General features: G+C 40.1%; 2 protein-coding genes across 2 annotated transcripts; both read right to left on the reverse strand.

Annotated features, from left to right (window-relative positions):
- Positions 1 to 137: 137 nt before the first annotated feature.
- jakmip1 (janus kinase and microtubule interacting protein 1) lies at positions 138 to 18798 on the reverse strand. The gene is made up of 22 exons (XM_072439714.1): positions 18715 to 18798; positions 11783 to 12048; positions 11318 to 11650; positions 10645 to 10806; positions 9370 to 9582; positions 8411 to 8524; positions 8175 to 8321; positions 7226 to 7396; positions 6611 to 6670; positions 4993 to 5121; positions 4374 to 4502; positions 4189 to 4272; positions 3461 to 3523; positions 3249 to 3347; positions 2446 to 2547; positions 2327 to 2380; positions 2185 to 2250; positions 2028 to 2096; positions 1877 to 1954; positions 985 to 1194; positions 349 to 414; positions 138 to 214 (listed from the first exon to the last, which is right to left on the reverse strand). The coding sequence occupies exons 2-22, from the start codon at positions 11915 to 11917 to the stop codon at positions 164 to 166; spliced, it is 2535 nt and encodes an 844-aa protein (XP_072295815.1). The 5' UTR covers positions 11918 to 12048; positions 18715 to 18798; the 3' UTR covers positions 138 to 163.
- Positions 5002 to 5677, reverse strand: LOC140354609 (uncharacterized). Its single transcript, XM_072439715.1, has 2 exons — positions 5497 to 5677; positions 5002 to 5121 (listed from the first exon to the last, which is right to left on the reverse strand). Exons 1-2 carry the CDS (start codon positions 5603 to 5605, stop codon positions 5090 to 5092), a joined length of 141 nt encoding a protein of 46 aa, XP_072295816.1. The 5' UTR covers positions 5606 to 5677; the 3' UTR covers positions 5002 to 5089.
- Positions 18799 to 20839: the final 2041 nt, after the last annotated feature.

A 20839-nucleotide genomic window follows, 5' to 3' on the forward strand; every position in this document is an offset into this window, starting at 1 on the left:
TTTTTAAGAGTCAACGAAGGCGTAAAAACTGGCATTTCCTCCTCATGATTTGGAGTTCTTCAAAACCTACACAAATAAGACAAAAGCAATTTAGTCTTGAGTCTGTTAATGCTACTTCAAAATACAATGGGCTCTACCTGAGTTTGGTCCACATACAATCTTGTTAGGGCCAAAGTATGAACGCTAAAGAGAAAAACAAAAATAGGAACAAAAACTAAAAGGAACAAAAGGGTTGAATTAATGAGTAAAAAAGGAGAGAAAAGACAAACAACATTAATGTGAGGAATAGCTAACAATAACACATGCCTAGTTTGAATGAATACTTATAAAGTCTTGAAGATAAACTACCTTTTCCTCTATTTCTTTTATTTGTCTCTTTTGCAAGTCAATCCTGTCCTCCAACTCTCTAATTCGCTGCAAAGTGAAAAGAGAAACACCCAGATGAGCAAAATGACAAGAGGGAAAGGTTTATCCAGCATTTAAAAAAATATTTAACAATAGAAAGAATTATGCGCTGTACATTTATGCTTCAACTTCTTTCTCGACATGTCTTTGGGAGTGGCTGCCATGGCGACTGCAAAAGAAATTTGCCCAGTTGCAAACGTACGTGTCTGTAGATCTAGACTGAAGTGCTGTGCAAATGAATCCTTCTGTATGTGTTCAAAAGTGCTCATTAACTGTTATACCGTTTCCTTTTCCCATGTTGTCATGCAGGAACAACCATAAAGGGAAAGATAACCCGTTCTACAACTGAAGTCACAGTGCTATGTAAATGTGGAGGAATGATAATAATGAGATTAATGGGTGTAAACTACAGTGAGGGCAAGAGAGTGAGGGATAATCACAATGAAGACTCATTCTACTGTTCATTCTGTCACAGGTAAAGGAGGCACACAGAGGGATACTGCATCTTTTTCATTGAGGTTTGGTTCAGACCAGGGTCAGAGGAGGAGCATTAATATCCTGAGGTCATTTGGGCCTTACCTGCTGCGCCTGCTGTAGGAGCTCCATGCGCTCCTGTAAGATCTGACTGTCAAACTGACGGCTCTGCCTGAGGATCTGCTTCCGCAGCTTCTCCACGGCGAGCTGCAGCTCATCCCTCTGCCGCTCGCTCAAAGACTCGGCCACAGCGCGGCCCCCCGGCTCATCCTGCTGCAGAACGCTGTACAACGTGGCCTCCAGCTCCTGGATCCTCTGCACAAGCAGCCACACAGGGGACAGGCACACGGGCCGAGCACATGCACATGCAAGACACATGCACATAGACCAGAGACACACAGAAACACCACTGAGACCAAGAAATCAAAGGCACTGTCCACTTCAGACTGCGGGCCTGTTGACTTATACATGCTGTACCGTGGTTTAGGAAGAATCTACTGTGAAGGTAAACAGCACATTCACTTTTGTATCATACCACCACAGCTGATCTGCTACATGTATAAATCAAGAACTTGGCTCCATAATTTCAAGTGGGACTTTAACCAGGAAACAACAACACTGACCAAATAACATGTTAAGACTTATGTAGATGTTTTGTGTTTTAAATCAGGAAGAGTCATTACTACACCACAATCTTTATAGTTTAAACGGCTCAAAACCACATTCATAACTTCATCTCTTTTTTTAAATTCTTTGAATTGTATTCAATGTGAAAGGTAAATGTAGTGTAAACTTCAATTGGGTTAAACTTGTAAGTGTTAAAGATGCAGTATCCCAACAAAATGTAAAGTACCTTTATGAAAATGTTTATGAAGTCCAAGATGTGTCATGCATAATGTTCTACTTCTACAACATTACTGACTATTGTTCTACAAAATCATACAACTTCTGTAATATAACTCAAATCTCTGTTTTTATTCTGTTAAAATGTTCATACCATATAGGCCTGGTCCAGAGCCTGCTTTCTGTAGTCCAACTCTTCCTCAAGAAACCCCTTCTGTTTACTGAACAGCTCCTTTTTACAAAACAAAACAGAATAAACAGCAGATCATGGCAGGAGATTTGAATGGTAAAAAACAGTTTCCCACCTTGTCATTTTCCAAATCAATCATTTTCTGAGTTAGCGCTGCCTCAGTATTGTCAATTTGCTTTAGCCACTGTATAAACACAAGGTCATCCAGGGTTAAACGTACAGTGCAGTAGTAGAAACTCTCCACTGGGTGTCAGCAAAAGCGACACACTTGCCTTTTCACACAGGGAGATGACTGTCCCTGCTTGGATCACAGCAACCTGCTCCTCATTTCTCAGGTTCTGTTCATTTAAAGAAAAGAGTTAAAATAATAATAATGATGACAATAAAAATTGTAAAACATATTTGATAACTCACCCCATTATCACCAAGTATATCTAGCTTCTTCATGAGCTCAGGGATAATTACATCCTGTTGACAGTATACAGTAATTAAGTAAAAGAACATTCAAATGTACTTGGGTACTTTGTCCTCACCTTCACCCCCTGCTGGCGGCAGTAGGACTGCAGGGCGCTGCTGCTGTTTTCGGGGAAGGCCGACATGTGAAGGTTCATGGCAGGAGATCTCCGCTCTCTTTCCTGGAAGGACAGTAATTCAATGAATGCAGAGAAGAAACCGCAGCAACAGCAGGACAACATAATCTCCTCACACAATTATCGGTAACGTTGTTTCACAGGTAATAAACACAGCTCGAGTGATAAAGGAAACTATTGGGATGTTACTTACATTAAGACAGAAAACATGACCAGGATCTGCTAAAACAAAGGAGGTGAAAAACAAATACAGAAATGGGGTGCAAAAATCCACATGGACAAAATTAAATCCGGAAAAAGGAGTTCCAGTGAACAACACATTGTTCAGATTTAAAACATCAGTGAAGATATGTTCTCAGATATAATAACAATAATCATTTATTCACATTATAAATATTATACCTCAGTAATATACAACACTGATGGTTGACACAATACAAATAAAGTAAGAAAACATGCGTGCAAATGGGATACAAAATGAGCAAAGATGAAAGTGGGTGCAGTGATTTATTCAAGTAAAATACATCAACATTCATGCATTCAAAATGATTCCAGTTCACGGATGGGGCCAACAGCTTCCATGCAAAACTATAGACACATAGTCATATGGATACAGTGTCGTTCTTTGTATGTTCAATGAAACAATCCAGGCAGTCTATGGGTCACTGTAAATAAGTCTTGATTCTGGAGCTGAAGCTGTTGTTGTCGCCTCCTGGTGACACTATGATGGTATTACAGTCTCTTACTTCTAGTTCAAGCACTCTGAACTCCAGCAGCTCATTTTGGTCCCGAGCGTCTTGAACCTCAGCTTCTAGTCGCTTTTCTGTCTGCTGCAGCGCACGCATCTATGACAGAACAATTACATACATCATAAAGGTTTAAACATCCAGATTCTATTGTACCAACTGCCTTGAGACACCACAAACAAACAAATGTATAAACATGAGAACAGAATCACCTTCTCGTGAAGATCCAGATTGGTCCTGAGCAAGTACTGCTTCTCTTCAACCCATTTTGAATCCTGTCATAGCAACCAAGTCAAGCATTAGAAGAACAATTGCAAAACTATATGGATGTCCTGGATGAACTTGAACTTTACCCAAACATGCACTGTAAACTGAAACATGCCGATGTGATGCAGGCACAAACACAAGACAAGAACAAGGTGAGACGAACAGCTTTATTAATTTAGAAGAAAATCATGCAGTATTTGGAAGAAAAGAACAGGCCATCACCACCAGAGACGAGATACAACAAACAGAAACGAAAAGCTTTTGGCGAAGAACAGACACAAACGGAACACACGGCACACGTTCTAAGTCACTTCTGAAATGAATCTGGTCTGAATAGAATGCCACTTAAAAGATAAATTACAAACGTGACCTAATATGGATTTGGAAAATATGACATCACATATCTGACCCAATAGCTGAGATCCATTTCTGGACGGATATTCAAATCGCACAGGAACAAGGAGGACCAGCCGGCGTCTTTGGGACACAGAGCGAGGCACAGAGGCGACAGAGGCCGTGACGTCACACACGCATGCAGGAAGTGACGACACAGGAAGGTGCGGGCGTGTTCAGCATAGCGCCAGACCAGGAGCAGAGCGGCCAGACAAACATGCAGGACGGCCAGCGAGAGCAAGACCCGCCAGCTCCTCTTCCCCTCCCTGGTCAGTGTTACCTGCCCCCGCTCCGACAGGGCCTTCTCCAGGTCCACGATTTTCGCCTGGCAGCTGCTCAGCTCCGCCTGCTTCTGCTCTCGGGTCTGCGGCGCATAAAGAACATAAATCAAGCTCCAGCGCAAAAGGGGGGGGGGGGGGGGGGGACTGTCTGTTTGAGGTCACCGCATCATGTCGGAGTACAAACCCTGGCCTCCCGCTCGGCATCCAGCGTCCCGCCGGTCTGCTCCTGCAAGAGGGCGTAGGCACGTTGCAGCGCCTGGTACTCTCTGGTCAGCTGTCGAAAACGGAGCTCGGACTCCTCGCGACAGAAATTCTGCGATTAAAATGAGAACACACTGAGAACACGTACAGATTATAGTCGAACCAAAACCAGAGACATGTGACTTCAGTTCATGCGTAATAGTTCTAATTTGGGATACTGACAAAAATGAATACCTCAAACTATATTCAGATGATATTATGTCAATACAACAGAAATGTGTGATAAAAACACATTAGTTGAGATGAATAATCGGACGAATGTGAAAGAATTAATCACAAAAGTTCTGAAATCTCACCTTATACCCAACTTATATTTTTTTTCATGTTTATATTCAATCAGCTCCTTTTGCAGCATTTTTATCTATTTATTTGTACTATAAACAGTACACTCTATTCAAATAATGCATATCTAACAGTCACAATATAAGCAAATTGTTGTATACATTAGTAGTGCTAATGAATATGAATAATTACATTCAATAACACACAATAATCAATCTTTTACATTCTTAAAATAAACTAGCATGAGATGACTTTTTTACCTCTTCTATATCTTCCTCTGGCGTGGCGGGCGTGCGGTCAGTCAGGTCAGTGTTGTATGAAACGAGCGACGAGGTTTCTGAATCGATCGACTCCTCGTCAAATCCAAAATATGTCTCCACAACATGCCTCTGTAACAAAGAGCGGTGTAAGAACGTGCGTTACAACTGTTTTTACATCTGCGTTGACTAATAAAATAATTGTGGATAATTTAAACAATTGTCAATCATTACCTGGATCATATAAGACTAAAACACACAAAAAGTAGCATTATTCAAACTAAACAACTAGGAAAAAAGTACAATTTGTTACTTTTATCAATAGTAGTCGCTATTTATAGATTGTTGAAGTCTTCAGTCAACATATTTTTACCTTAAACTGATAAAAATGCATCTAAAAAATACATATTCCATTGCTATATCCTTAATTAAAGCCCTGTCATAAAGTACTTTAAGAATACACTGCTCTTTCTTTCTCTTTTTTCCTTTCTTAACAATAACTCTCACCATCATGTTTGTAAGTCATCTCCTGACAACCGGAAAAATACAGACAAACGAGGGCGCACAAGCAGATGAAGGCAGAAAAATAGAGAATTAAAAGAAAATACTCCGTCATGATGGAAGTGAACAAACACGTGAGGCTGACCCAAAATGTCCGCCCACCTTCCAACGCACGACAAGAAATACCGAAAACTATCAAACGTCAACTACCGCGTCCTCTGCAACGATGAGACAGAAGTGCCAAGTTAAGATGAGGTGAGAGACCCGCATCTATAAACTCCACCCTTAGCAACATCACGGCCTCTAGTGAATTCACCCACAACATGAACGAACACGGGCAATTATTCCTTCCTTTTCTGCAACAAAGCCTTTCCCCTTTACCATCTCCATACACAGAATGTACAATATAATGTGATTTCCAACACAAAATAACATTAGAGTAGTACTAGTATTCTTAAACATGTCATACTACTTGAATATAGCAGACTTGATAGGGTCTAACTTTGCCAGCAAGATTAATTCTCGTAATGTTTGTGACTTCCTGTGTGTAAAACTCATTTCATTCATAGTGCTACACATCTGCTACAATCTGCTGTGAATCAGGTTAAGGGGTGTCAAAAATCAGATATTAAAATTGACACAAAAACAAGTTTAAATTATGAAATAGAAAAGTGTCTCATGCCTAAAAACAAAGATTTTTTTTAAATTGTCATTCCAATCCACATTATTGAGTATTGAGCCAACTCCTTAGTATCCAAATAGTGTTTGAAATGTTATACTTTGACCTACAGTAGAGTCTGTAGTATTGATTAGCATCTGGTTATCAATGTATCAAGCCTCCACGAAGCATAACTCTTGTCTCGAGATTGATGGCTCATGTAATAATGTTTAAAGGAACACAGAGCCAGGGATAATTCCTCCTCCCTGTGAGACGAGCACAGCAGATGTATGTTTGGACGCGCGACGCTTCTTGTTGTGTGGTGCACTGTCATTAAAGTCCCCTGAGGCCAATTACATTAAGAACACTTCACAGCAGCTTCAACACACACGGCGATCCGTCAGGAGCGGTTGCTTAGGTATAACTCTGCTTTATCAACAGAATAACAGAATTCACACTTACTTTGGGCAGCTTCACTTGTCTCCGCTTGGACTTGACGGTCATTGCCAATCGGTCACGTTCCTGCAAACAAGGATTTATACAAACATTTATCTGCTAGACTTTTTAACCAAACAACAGTCCAGCAATTTGTGGGAATAAATATCAAGGTTATAATTATTATTATTATTGACTGTAATCAAATTGTATATGGTGAAGTACAGTGTTTTGTGAGATGCTGAGGTGTTAACATTAACTGTAATTAGGTCATCAATAATTGGGATTATTTAGGTCACAATGTAATCATAAGAACTAAAAAAATATAATTGTGAAGCAAAATGAAGTGGTTTGAATTCAATCTATTGTAAAATATTAAGTTTAGTGGTTTTAAATCAATCTATCGTAAAATATTAAGTACTTTTTATTGTCTGGTTGATTTTGTCACGTTTATATTTGTTATTCAGGAAGTTAAATTTCACTAAAAGTAAAGTGCTGGACGAGATTTCACAGAATTATCTTTAAATCATTGTAAAATTTGTGACATTCCTAACTGTAATAAATACATCTTTAACCCTGTGGAGTAAATATATATAGTTAAAGACAGTTGTGATACAGTGAAACTTTAAGGCCTCTCCAGACCTGTGTGAGCTCGTCGATGATTCCCCGCTGTTCCACGACCTGCAGTTTGAGGAACTCCACTTCCTGTTCCTCGTGGGCGTGGCTTAGGTCTGTCAGAGAGCTCGGTCTCTTTAACTGGGACTGATGAGACTGTTGTTGTGACGGAGGACGAGAAGAGGCAGCTTTCTCTTTCTGGGGAGAAGAACGTGACAAAAGAGAGCCATTCATTTTTGTTCCCAATGTAAAAACATCACAAAGTAGTCAAGTTTGCAAAAATACTACGTGGGTGTAAGTATTATTGTTGTATTATTAGGGCTGCACGATTTGGGAAAAATGTCTAATAGTGATTTTTCTGACAATTGCGATTAGATTTATGTTTTAATAATAGGATTCTCTTCAAAGTTCACATTTAAACACAAATTGACATTAAAAACTGAAACAGGGCAATGAACTAACAAACTGCTAAAGACATATTTGTGCAGATCTAAACTATAGTTAGCAGTTTTATGCAGGATTAGGATATTTTGTTAGAGGAAATGATGGTACTTAAAAATTGCACCCTTTGCGATTTGCTAATTGTGTCCATTCAAATTGTGCTTTTGATTATTGCAGCTTTAATTAGTTTATTATTTCACATATTTTGAGGTAACATCTTCAAGTCTCACAATTTTTGCCATACTATTATTTCAGTAGTATGGGAAATGTGTATACTTTTTTTTTTTTTTTTAATTATTAAATGGAGCACTGTGTAACAACCTGCTTGTTTCCATGGATAACAATCAGCATGTATTCTTACTGCGAGACTCCACAGACCTGGGCCTTCATTTATAAAGCCAGGCACGCACAAAATGAAGCCCAAAATAAAGCCCAAAATGTTGGTACGCACAGGCTTTAAATCATGTATGTTTTATTGCATGTCTGCTGCAAAGTTTGAGGGGGAAAAAGTGAATTCAGTGCTAAAAATACTCACCCTCTCAGCATTTTCGCGGCTCATGTTTTTGAGTTTCTCTTCCATTCGCTGCAGAGTGTGTAGGAGGTCATCGTTTTTTTTGGACAAACGCTTGTTCTTCTCAAACATGGGCTTCATCTGGCTCTCTGCCTCTCTCACCCGCTTTACCTTTTATTCATAAAAGAAACAAAACAATAACATGTCACCACATAGTTCTAAACGTGACCAGATTTGCTTGTTGACATGCAAGCGCTCACCAGCTCGTTTCTCTCATCAGCCAGCAGTGCATTTCTGTCTTCGAGCTTCCGGATCACTCCGTGAAGTTCAGCGATCTTCAGCTGGAATCTCCTCATGTCGCGCTCGTCCACCTCCTGAACAGCAGGGGGCAGAGGAGAGGGGAAGGAAGACACAAACTGAAGCAGGGATGGTCATGCAGGCACACATGCAGGTTTGTTTTATGGATGGAAAAGGTGAGGGTGGATCAGAGATGTAAATACTTTTATGCATGAATGGTTCTGTATGTAAAAACGTTCCTAAGCACCGCCTCCGAATATTTGACTTTCAAAGTACAATCCAAACAAAAGGGAAACACAGAGCTCCCAGGAGAAAAAAATCAGATCGGTGCATTTAACAGAGGTTTGAACCACACCCTTATTTAAGATTTGAGCCATAATGTCATGAAAATGTTGGTTACTTATAAGAAGGTAAAGGATTTTTAATTTAGCAATAAAAGTACTTTATTTATGAGGGCAAAAACATGAATAAATAAACACTTTGCCTACAGCTATAGTTTGGACATTTTTGCTTTAAGTTTTTCAAATGATAAAAGTCTTTAGTTTAGCTTTAATGTTAAAAAATACAATTCACTAGTAATATATCCAATTATATCTTCTGGAATTTTATGTAATTCTGTGCATTTGTGAGGCTTTTTTTTTTTTTTTTTAACAATACCTGGTTTTCAGAATCTAGAATGACAAGATGTTCATAAATTCCATTTGATACAATTTATGTGAGAAAAAAAAATGTTTTATTGTGAACTTCCTGTAGCGCTCTCCCAGGACGCACCAAGCATCAACACTTGTTATCAAAGCAAAACACTTTTCTGTACATTTGTATTTTTCCTGTATTGGTACTTTTAAATGGTCCCCTGCCCTGAGTGTGCGCAGCAGGCATAACTGAACAAAAGTATCACCGTATTCCCAGCGTGATGAAATACCTGGTTGTTCTGCGATTCGGTGTTATCTCCGAGCCCAGGCACCGCTTCTCTTTTGGGGCTGCCGTGGTTGAACTTCTCAGCCTCTCGTACCTGCCCCAGCTGCTCGTCCAGAGCCTCTTTCTGCAGCTGCAGCTTTTGGGCATAACCAGACTGCACCCCTAAGTCTCGCTCCAGGGCACAAACGGCTCGGTCCTTGGCTTTCAGCTCATCCATCTGCACAGAATATCAGAACAAATACATATGCTGAAAGTGCCACTATGTAAGTAGAAGCAACACGTGTCTAAATTAACATGATTTTGTATTGTCTGAATTAGATATTAGTGCCATATTGGACTTGAAACTAATATTAACCTAACAATATTGCCCATAAAAGTTGAAAGATTTCTTAAACGTATTCCATTTTGGCTTTTTATCAGCAGCATTTAAAAAAAAAAAGTGTTAAAGTCTTACAGTATTTTCCAAAACGGTGTTCCTAGTGCGTTTCTACCATGTCTCACACTTCTAACAAGTTCCTCCTCGACTTCCCCTCAACACTTTGTTCTTTTAGCGCTGGTATTTCCTGAAATGCCTCGCAGCGATCAATCAGTGTAAGACAGCTTCACTGGTTTTACTACAAGTCACCTTTGTTTAAGTGCCAGTACACATTACATAATGTGGACAAAGTTACTGGTTGGCGTGGGCCTAATAAAGGACGATAGAAAAGCAGGGTAAAACAACAGAGATTGGATGAACTGAATGTGCTTGAGATTCAGTTCTGTAATGTATATAAATGTGGCTTTTAGTAGTGCCGGAGCGAAGAATAATCTATAAATAAATGTATACTTTGCATGACAAGCCTTATTCACAAGATACGCAAATGTGTGTTCAATTATGACAAAGTCAATTAACAGAAAATGTAATAAACGCACGTATACAAGCAACAACAAGCGCTAGTTTTATCACAGTATGTCAAACTTTGATACTAAAGTAATAGGCTCAATACTCGATATTGATTTCAAAACCACGATAATAATAAAAACACTCACAATAGTATGTAACAGTTAATTTAACGCTATCATGTGGTCTTATACTAGCTCTGATATTGATAAAACTGTTCGGGAAAGGTCCAAATGATTCTTATTCAAAATTATAACTGTATTTTTTATTTCATTCATGTAATTTATTTCCATATTGATTCTTTTTCAAATGAGTATCTAGTTTTATTATGAGTTTTAGCATCTGGGTATTGATTTCTTTCTGACAACCCTTCCAAGCTAGATTCCCAGATGGACTCACCAGTCGGCGGATGTCCCTCTCACAGTCTCGTTTGATGCGGTGCACCTCGTCTTGGTGCTGTTGGTAGGCGGTGCGCAGATCTGCTGCTTTGGCTTTATCTGCCTGCAGAGCGTTGGCCAGGGCCTCCTCAGCCTGCTTTCTGCCCATCTTCTGCTCCAGGATCTAAAATGAACCAGGGAAAGCCACAAAACCATTACAACATTTTATACCAACGTAGAAAACAAGTAATGTAGGTGCAACTTGATGACAAATAAACATGATTCAACAATACAAGTTATGAACGTTGTGTTTTACAAATAAGCTTCAGAACAACAATAGCTTGGCAAGAGGCATTTCCACCTTTTCCTGTTTTTCAGACGGGGGAAGAAAAAAAACATTTACAAAAGGCTTGTAGGTCCCCTATCAGCACTTGACCCAGAACCCATTCACTTCTATATATAGACACACCCCACATGTTTACACTATATAATATCCACATGGAAAAAAGCCTTAGACGGGCATTATTTTGTGAAATAATAATATCAGAGGCAATCTAATATGCTTAAAATAATGTTCTTCACCCCCGTTTATTCAGAAGTGCTTTGGATCTTTACAGTAATTATCTTTAAATAGAATAACATTACCATAAACAAACCCATGATCTTCCATTATTGATACCGGCTTTAAAACCTACCTCTTGTTGTAGCTTTATCCTCTCCCCGTCAAACGCCCTCCTGGCCTCCTCCCGCGCCTCTCCGAGCAGCGCGTTTTTGAGTTTGTCGGCCGCACCGTCCCTCAGCGCATTGACGAGGCCCTGCAGCCTCTGGACCTCAGTGTCTCGGATCTTGATGGCGCGGGCCAGCTCCACCTCATGTTGTCGAGCTAAAGTTTCTCGAGCAGCTGCCACTTCTCTGAGTTTTTCTTCATGGAGTTTGGCCCTCAGGTCTGTGATGTTGACAGAGTGTTTGTGTTGTTCAAGCTCCCGGGCCTGACGCTGCTCCTGCAGACGCTCACGGAGCTTACAGACCTGAGGCAAAAGGAACGTCAAACTTTTTACTCTTCCCTTCTTTTCAATGCAGCCAGTTATTACACAGTTACATAGTGTAAGCATGTTTCTGTCATGTTTTTTTCTCCATGTTTCAGGTGCTTGTGAGCTCACCTTGGCCCGCTCTTGCTGCAGTTCGACCTGCACCTCCTCGTTGGTGGCTTGAGTAGGGTCAGCCATCACTTCGAGTTTCTCTGTCCTCCGGCCCTTTTTAGAGGGTTGGGCCCCATGGGGTGTGGTGGATGACATAGCAGCCCGCCTGCCTGAGCGGAGCAGACATAGATGTGGTAGACGTGTGGAGACCAGGCCAGAGTTAGAAGCTGCTCCTCCGCTCTACTACACTAAACAGGCTCATTATACACTACTACATCCTGCTGGATCTGTAAAAGAGACAGAGAGCACATAAACTTAGTTCATTGCAAGTTTGGGTTTTTTGACGTATTTCCTTTATATTTATTTGATTATTTATTTACATATTTTGGGCTTTTTTTAATCAATAATTAACATGTAAATACACCCGTGTCCTTAATGAAGATTGAATAAATACATTTAGAGGTTGTGGCTTCATGTCTGGAACACGCCAAAGACAATTTTCTGTTTTTAAACAGACAAAAAAGCTTTTGAATCTTGAATCTTGAACAGGTAATAGAGTGGGTGCAAAAACTACTATGTATATAGAGAAGTACCATATTTAGCATCTTCATAAGTGAAAAGGCAGATTAAACAATCCAGTCGCTCCAAAAACTCAAGCTCAATAATGTTGTTTTCAGAGTAAATACATTTACGGAGTAAATAATTACAGTCTTTGTAGATTGGCCAATTGCAATAATTACAATTTGATTTGATTACAATAAATTTACCAGCTCTAGTTAAAATGTTTATCAACTTTTTAGCGCAATATAATAAAGTGTAACAGCCGGGAGATAAGAGCACGGTTTTGGAGGAGACATGCTGTGCTCAATTCTGTCCTGCTTTCAAAGCCACGTGGATCCAGTCCAGACAAAACCTAAGGCATTCATCATTGTCCAGTTCTACTCCCTGAACTGTGATTAGAAACTCCACTGGGCAGAGAAATGTGCTTGGCACAATCGGCCAGCAACCACAGTGTCCCGCTGGAGCTCACCGTCACCGTTTTAACATTGTACATGTGTTACTATCTAAATGTTCTACCTGATAAAACGGTGACATAAATACGGGTATATATAAATATAGGTATTTGAGACCGTTTGAAAAAACATTTATAGACAATGCACGCTCACTTTAACAGAGTTGTAGTATGCACAAACATAACCCAGTGACCTTACACTCACAATAAATAATGCAATGATGAGAGCTGGAGCATCTAGATCACAGGCGTCGCCATCTTTTCATCCGTGAACATCTCTAGACATTCATACCACTGACACAGATGGATGAAATAGTTACCAAGGCAACCCTTAGTCTCTCAAAACCTCTATTTCTCATAAAGTAAAGCGTCGCCCCAACTGAGCACACAGTAATGAGTGAAAACACTTTTGTAAAACACTTGTAATCTGCTCTCCAATCTTAAAGCTGGGGTTGACTGCCAGACAGACATGCACCAACCGAGATAATGGGGGCAGGACAGTCACAGCACTTTCTCATACGCAGCTAGTGTTGTCAAGCCAAATCACCCAGTGGACTTTACGAACTAAAGAACAGACAGTGAAACATGGGCTAAGAAATGGAGAACTCCAAATAGCCTCAATACCACCCATTTGTTCACTTTTACAGTAGTGTGCAGTGCAACGGTGTCTGCGATGTCACCGTCTCATTTAAAGAGATAAGACTGACAGAGAAATCCCTTACAAAGAAAACATTGATGCCATAACTAGAGACTAATACAGCTGCATCTATTCAGCAGCACAACTAGTCACACAAATTATCTACAGCCAAATACATTCACAGTTAGAGCCGGGAAATAACACGGCAGACACAAAAAAAAACACAATTTTCCCATTGATTACATTTTTTTATGACTGAAAACAATTACAAGTGGCTTTCCATCTGGATTTCAACACAAAACTAGTGTGAAATCTGCTCTGAACATGCTTTTTGTGTCAATGAAAAGCACCCGATCGGAACGTGATTAGAATAGGATTAATTGCACAGCCCTAATCACAGCCTTCAACAGTGTGCAGCGCCGTTAACTCTTCATTTAAAACAAACAAATGAAAATAAAGCAGATAAAACTGAAGAAAGAGAGCGCATTGTCTGCAGAGATCACCGTGACTCAAATCATGTGGTCCATTTGTGCTCAGGCTTGGCACCTTGAAGCTGAACACATTTATAGTTCTGGGGGAAGAAATGGGACTGTTATACGTGAAACAGGACACTTTAACTGAGGAAACCCGCAATATAACAAGAGTCTGGTTGTCATCAGAGCAAACGAAAGCCACCCAAAAGGTCAGAGGACACAAACAGTTCCTCGAGAGACTTCAAAACAAATGTGCAAAGAGCATTTTACCCTTTCAACGAGGGAAAAAGTATCAAGATTTTTTACAATCACAATTTATTCTGATTAAAAAACCTAATGAATACTAGGGATGTAAAGATTATAAGATTTATTGATAATCGTGATTATTTAGGTCACAATATAATAGTAGAGACTAAAAAATTATAATCTTGGCATTTTTAGCAGCAAACTAAATTGATAGAAAAGTGACAATTTACAAACTAAATTAGGTCTTTTTTTAGTTCAATTAAAAGAAATGTGTTGGCCCTGCGACAAGTTGGCCACTGTCCAGGGTGTACCCCGCCTAAGGCCCGAAGTTACTGGGATAGGCTCCAGTCACCCGCGACCCCGAAAGGGAACAAGCGGTAGAAAATGGATGGATGGATGGATAAAAGAAATGTGATGATTTTAGAAGCAAAATCAAGTCACATTTTTCTCCTCCGCGTCTTGCCGTTTATGCCAAATTGATACTTCAGAAAGTTTGATTTCATGAAGCAGGTCACATATTGAGAAGCGGTAATATGTGGTTTTGGTCGTGATGTTAATGATCGTGAATAATCAGTAAAGTCCAATGCTGCTCACAATTCTCACAATAATCGGGACACTCAAATTTGAAATAATCCCTAATAAAAACAGCTTTTGAATCAGTGCCATTTCACAAATCACTGATGACGTGAAACTAGTCATTTCAGTTTGAGTCACTGCACAGCTCTACTATAAAAAAAAAAAAACATTTATATCCTGTAAATGAACACTAAATAAAAGGGGGCACCAAATGTAACCTTTGATTAATCTTCTTAAGGCAAACAATGGCTAGTCTCTGGATAATAAGCTGCACAATCAAGCGAAAAATAGGCTGCTCTGGGCCAAAGCCACACGACAATAAGAGCACACGCTGCTGCAGACTAGAGCCCTGTAAGTGTGCAATAACAACTGCTCAGCCTAAAACTTGGCTGGTATTTGTGTATGTTGTAATCTGGCTTGTTTAAAAAAAAGGGCAGAGCTGCAGTAACTGTCACAGATATAGAGTTTCAGGCTTCAAGGGATTTCTAAAGACACTGTGTACAATTGTAGCCTCCATTAGGAAGAATAGGACCAGTAAAGCACCTACACCTACATCACTGACGGCTATTTTCAGCTTTTTGGGTTCTTTTAGTGGCTGTTGGGCTCTCAGAAGATTAAGACAAACAGAGTATAATGAGTCACATGCCAACCTGCCAAACTGGTAATCTGACAGGGATATTTAATGATGGAAAATGTGAGCGACAAATGTAGAAATGCAAAGATATTTATTTATTCGTAGATCTTTGTTTTAACAGAGACAGCTTTATGAGAGTAAGTGCCCTGTTCAGACAAAACATGCAAAATAATACTAAAAAACAACATTTAAAAACTTCCAAAACAGGTGCAATTGTGACATATTATCGTGGAAAGGCCTTTTTTCCCTGTTTTTGTTCTAGCGTGGTCAGTTTTTACAAGTAAACAGACACGAGCTCTTGTATTGTGAGTGCCAGTATTACCCAAAACATTTTTGGTTGGGATGGTAACATATATTTGGTCATATTTGGTACCTTTAAATTGCAACTGTCACTCACTCAGAGCAAGTTGGAGGTGGACCATTAGAGGGAAGGGTGAGAAAGTAGACAAAACAAAGAGCTGCTTTAAACAGAAATGCCAGATGTCTCCAGGTTGATTTTAAGATAAGATAAGATAAGATAAGATAATCCTTTATTGTCCACACATGGGGAAATTTCATTGATACAACGCAGTAGATACAGAGGAAAAGGACAGATCACAGAATATAGGAAGTTTAAAAAACACTCTCAATAGAAGAACTCTTATAAACAAAAACTCCTATAGACAAAACCTCCCATTTCCCAACAAGGGATGGAGGGGAAAAATTAGGATGTCCGCCGGGATAACGTGACGATCTCCGGGTAAGACGATGGTTTTCCGCAGTTTCATGAGTTCCTCATGAAACAGTTTGATTTAGGATTATCTGCACGCCGCTGCTCTATAGTGATGGCTCTTCTGTTGTTGTAACTACAGCAAATGCCTTTAAACGAATAGTGAGTCATTATCAGTTTTATGCAGCTAGAATACTGAATGTGCCTCTGACGATGTTCAAAACTAGGCTCAGTTATGTTTAATTGTGCCGATAGTATATGACCGATATTATTTCATCTGCACTCTTCACTTTTAAAGTTCATTTTATCATGGTCATTTATGTTTTTCTTTATTTGTATTGTGGATTTAATACATCTTTTCTAGGGTTGCAACTAACGGTCATTTGCGAATCGATTAGTTGTTTGGAATGCGAAATGCCTGTAAATATCAGATTTGTCCTAAATTTGAGACAGATGGAGTTACAATGACGCAGTTGAGGCCGTCACCATAAAGTATATACTGTATTTTCCGGACAATAAGTCGCACCTATTTTCATAGTTTTGGCCGGGGTGCAACTTATACTTATATTTATGCTTATATACTTATACTCCGGAGCGACTTATATGTGATATTATTTGTTATTTTCATACTTGCAACCGCATTTCATACTCCAGTCCAACTTCTATGTTTTTTTCTTCTCTATTATGCATTTTTTGGCTGGTGTGACTTATAGTGCGGAAAATACGTGTAACAGAGAAAAACAGTTTGATCAAAAAGGCTAAATGTACACATGTCATTTTGATGTAATTCCTGATATGTAATTCTGGCACATGGCATGTTTTTGAGTCCATTTATAGTCCAGATAATGAAGATTCGATTACTAACCGAGTTGACAATTATTTCAATAATCGATTAGTTGTGATCAAATGATTAACTTGTTGCAGCCCTAATCGTTTCCTGTTATGTAGAAATGTACACTCCCTTAAGGTCCAATCTCTTGTCCTATAGCTAAGAATAAGAAAAGCAAAACACAAGTACTTAAAAAAGACATTGTTCCTTTAACTTTAGGGACAAAATTCCAGCAGATGTTAATTGCGTTTGCTTAACAGATGTGGAGTGCGCTTTAGCTTTTAACCGACTCAAAAAACAGTCTTAAAAGGCTCCTTAGGCCACACGCATTCTCACGTCAAACATTAACCAGACTTTAGAGGGAGCTGAAGCCTCATAAACACATAAAAGGTATGCACCCGGGTTAAAAATCAACAATCAGGGCGTGGAGCTCTGTGCCACACACACAAACACACACACATGTCTACAATGCAGAGTGAATGTTATGTGTGTCGGACAGTATAAGCAGCAGCAGCACTCGTCATTGAAACAGAAGCGTGCGCGAGGTGAAGCTGTGGACTGTCAGAACTGGATTGGTCACTGTCTAGACCCAAACACTATGATGGTCTGTGTAAACGTCCCAGACACAGAGAGGCTGAGAAACACAAGACAAACGCTCTACAAGGGAACAACCGTATGACCTGAAAACGCCAGCATAATACCCCACAACACTGACCTGAATGCCAAATGAAATGCATAAATGTGTTCTAGTTTGTGTCTTGGGTTGAGCTCCTTGGTTATATCCTGATTCTATTCTTGATTCAGCTCCATGTTTAGTCCCATTCACATCACATGTTACTGACGTTCATAAAAAGTATGGTCATGGCAGTGATGCAAAGTGTTTTTAAGCTTCTCATACCAAACATTTTTCTTAGCTTTGTCTCAAAGGAGCTTTGTGAGGATTGTGCTGCAATGCCCAATATCACAATCCAAATAAGTACAATCTGCTTATCCTTAAGTAGCTTAATTGGCCTTCGGTGAGAGATTTGTGATTAAAAATTAGGTCCCATAGTGGGGCATGTCAGAAGCACATTTGAATGCAGAAATATGACTTATAGTTAAGTGTATCCTACCTTACTATGGCGTGCCTTATAGAGAAATGAAGTTGCTGTGCCACACATGTTGGTGGTCTGATGGTAGATTTACAAGGCCCCAGAGCAGATGAGGCAGGGTGCTTATAGACAGAGTGCATGGTAAAGATGTGGCCTGATGAAGATGTTGTGATACCATAAGAGTGGTCAGTCTGTAATGACTTAAATGGACAGAGATTTCCCTAAAGGAGACATTTACAGGATGAGGATGTTTGCCAACCACACCCTACAGCAACCTGCAGCATCCTATAGTGGCCTGTGTCCTCGCATTAGAGTTATACTGAGGTGTATCTGTGGAAAGCTGCACTGAAAAGATGCTGAGACGTCTTTTCTAATGGTGTGCACCAAACGGCATTTACAGACAACATAAATCTTCCACGAGGGCCTTGTTTCCTTGGCTGGAGGAGGCAGAGCCTGATGCAGCCTCATGATAATGTTATCAAATGGACAGCACTGACTTTAATCTCATGGCGGGTTATATTACCGTGACTGATACTTCCTCTGAGCTGTCCATGCAGAGCTGTGACATCCATGAACATCCTCACTGCAGCATCACTGCTCCTGCTACACTGGATCAGCTGGAGGCTCTGGCACCTTGTTTCATACGATCATGATGATATCATATGAAGTAGATTCCCACGCTCATTCATCACACGCACCAGCAGCAGAACATAAAAGTGCATCTTAGATTTGACAAGAAAACCTACCTCGATGTTCAAATGTCCAACTCACAACTGATGCGAAAAATAGTGGCTGACAATTTCAGTCACATTGAGAAAAGGAAGGAAGCAGCAGCAGGAGCAGCAGCGGCGGCGTTTCCGCGCTCACAGACGCAGAGCAACCGCCAGCGGCTCAGAAACGCGGATCACAAACTTCAAAAATAAATTCAAAGTGCTTTCTCCAGCTGACACGAGGTAGAATGAGTCCATTTATCCGCGGCTCGTGTGAATCCCGCTTTCTCCTCTGCTCTCGCTGCACGCGGACACGCTCCCGCCCACACGCACCGCTACAGCCGCTGAAGCGTCGCCTCTTCCTCCTCCACCATCCGCACTTCAGAACAAACCGGTTCAGTGACTGAGTCTGTGCGGACAGAACGTGCATGAAAACGCTCAGCGGGCGTCGCCTGCAGCGTGTAAGAAGTGCGACACCTGACTGCGTGGACAAGAATGACGAACGCGTGTACACGCAGCGTACACGCGGCGTGGTGGCGCGCCGCGCGTCAGGACGCAGCGCGAGCTTTCATTGGCAAATAACACAAACAAACCTGGAAGTGTGGTTTATTATTTGTAACAGCCTCAATTACGCTAAATCCCTCTTACTTTTTAGTCAGAGGATCTGTATTTACAATATGTGATGATGTCATCTGGATGGACAGTGAGATAGCATGACTTGTTAATTATAAAAGTAGGTGAAAATCCTGACAATGTGAAATGAGTGACTGTGTGACCCACATTGTGGTGGAAGCATTACTTCCACACAGCTGCCCGCCTCTGTGCAGCTCTTTGTGCTCGGCTGCATAAAGCCACTGCTGCAGGCTGTAAGAGGAGACACAGGATACAGAGGGAGAGGAAGATGAGCTTCATCAGTAGTATTCCTCTGCTCTGTCCACTGCATCCACCTAGATTCACTTCAATCTACACTCAAATCATCAACATTGTTGTTTGTAGGTTCCATAGTCCAGGTCGTCCCAAATACTGTCTACAACATGGTTTTGTTCACAACAACTCTTGAAAGAGACACACATTAAACTCTTGCCTTAAGGAGAGGCACTGAAGTCTTTATGCATGTTTTATTCTATATGTGTATTCTTTTATGTGTAATGTAAATGTAAAATTACACATAATATTTGCGACACACAAATCTGAAAAAGGATAGAGCCAGGTCTCAATGTTTGCTTCACTTTATTGGCATTTTAGATTAAAAAAATATACATATAAGGGGATTTTGGATATCACATTTAGTATCTGAGTAAACTAGATATGAATCCAAAATGTACCTTGTTTTTGGAAATTAAAACTTCAAGGATCTGTCAAAATCTTGTCAAGTACAAGATTGTAAAATGTGTTGTGTTGATGCTGATCTTTATGTGTCTGTGGGGAAACGTGAACAAACATTGAAAACTAATTATTCAAGTTTTAATGTCCCATATAAATCTATGGGTGCATGTGGATTAAATAAAATAATAAAACATCTTCCAGACTGGACAATGATGTTGTTTCCCCGTGAAATAGCAAGAAAGCAAAAGCAAACTGAGTGAAAAAACACTTTTGCCTGTTTCGTGTCTCGCCCTTAATGACTTATTACATGTGACTTATTACACACTATTATAGCAATCTTCATATCTACATAATACAAGTTTCTGGATGGACAAACACCGCAGTGCTCCACAGCATAGTAACAGAATACCAGTAGTCAGGAGAACCCACTAACCACACATATAACAACACATCTTTTGTCCACATTTCAAAACAGCCTTTAAACCAAACTGACCTAAATTTTCCGCTGAAAAAGTCCTTAGTTACCAATGATGACGTCAGACATTCATAAGAAGGTAATCAGGCTCTCCATGACTCACTCACCCCAACAGTGGCTCAGTAAACCCGCCCGATGTGCCCAAACACTCTGAAACATAGACACAACACACACAATGCAGTCAAAAGAAAGTAATCCAGCATTAGTCTAGAGTTGTAGATGTTTTAGGGAAAGTAAACTGAGGAGATTCTGACTTTCCACTGCATCCCATTCAGAAGCTGTTGTTTTCACTTATTTTTACTGTCTACTTATTGGGTCTTTTCTCCTTTAAATGTGTGCACTGTCCTACTCCCACGGGCA

Source organism: Eucyclogobius newberryi, unplaced genomic scaffold (assembly GCF_026437365.1).
Source record: "Eucyclogobius newberryi isolate DKJ021-1_F unplaced genomic scaffold, fEucNew1.0.hap1 SCAF_11, whole genome shotgun sequence".
NCBI classification, from domain to species: domain Eukaryota; kingdom Metazoa; phylum Chordata; class Actinopteri; order Gobiiformes; family Gobiidae; genus Eucyclogobius; species Eucyclogobius newberryi.

Excerpts from the sequence above, each read along its gene's own strand:
- LOC140354609 (XM_072439715.1), bottom strand. The coding sequence starts at position 5,605 with ATGACGGAGTATTTTCTTTTAATTCTCTATTTTTCTGCCTTCATCTGC. Across the intron at positions 5,122-5,496 it reads GATGACTTACAAACATGATG|AGGCATGTTGTGGAGACATA; the intron begins GTGAGAGTTATT and ends TCTTTGTTACAG.
- jakmip1 (XM_072439714.1), bottom strand. The coding sequence starts at position 11,917 with ATGTCATCCACCACACCCCATGGGGCCCAACCCTCTAAAAAGGGCCGG. Across the intron at positions 11,651-11,782 it reads TGCAGCAAGAGCGGGCCAAG|GTCTGTAAGCTCCGTGAGCG; the intron begins GTGAGCTCACAA and ends CTTTTGCCTCAG. Across the intron at positions 415-984 it reads TCCTACAGCAGGCGCAGCAG|CGAATTAGAGAGTTGGAGGA; the intron begins GTAAGGCCCAAA and ends TTCACTTTGCAG.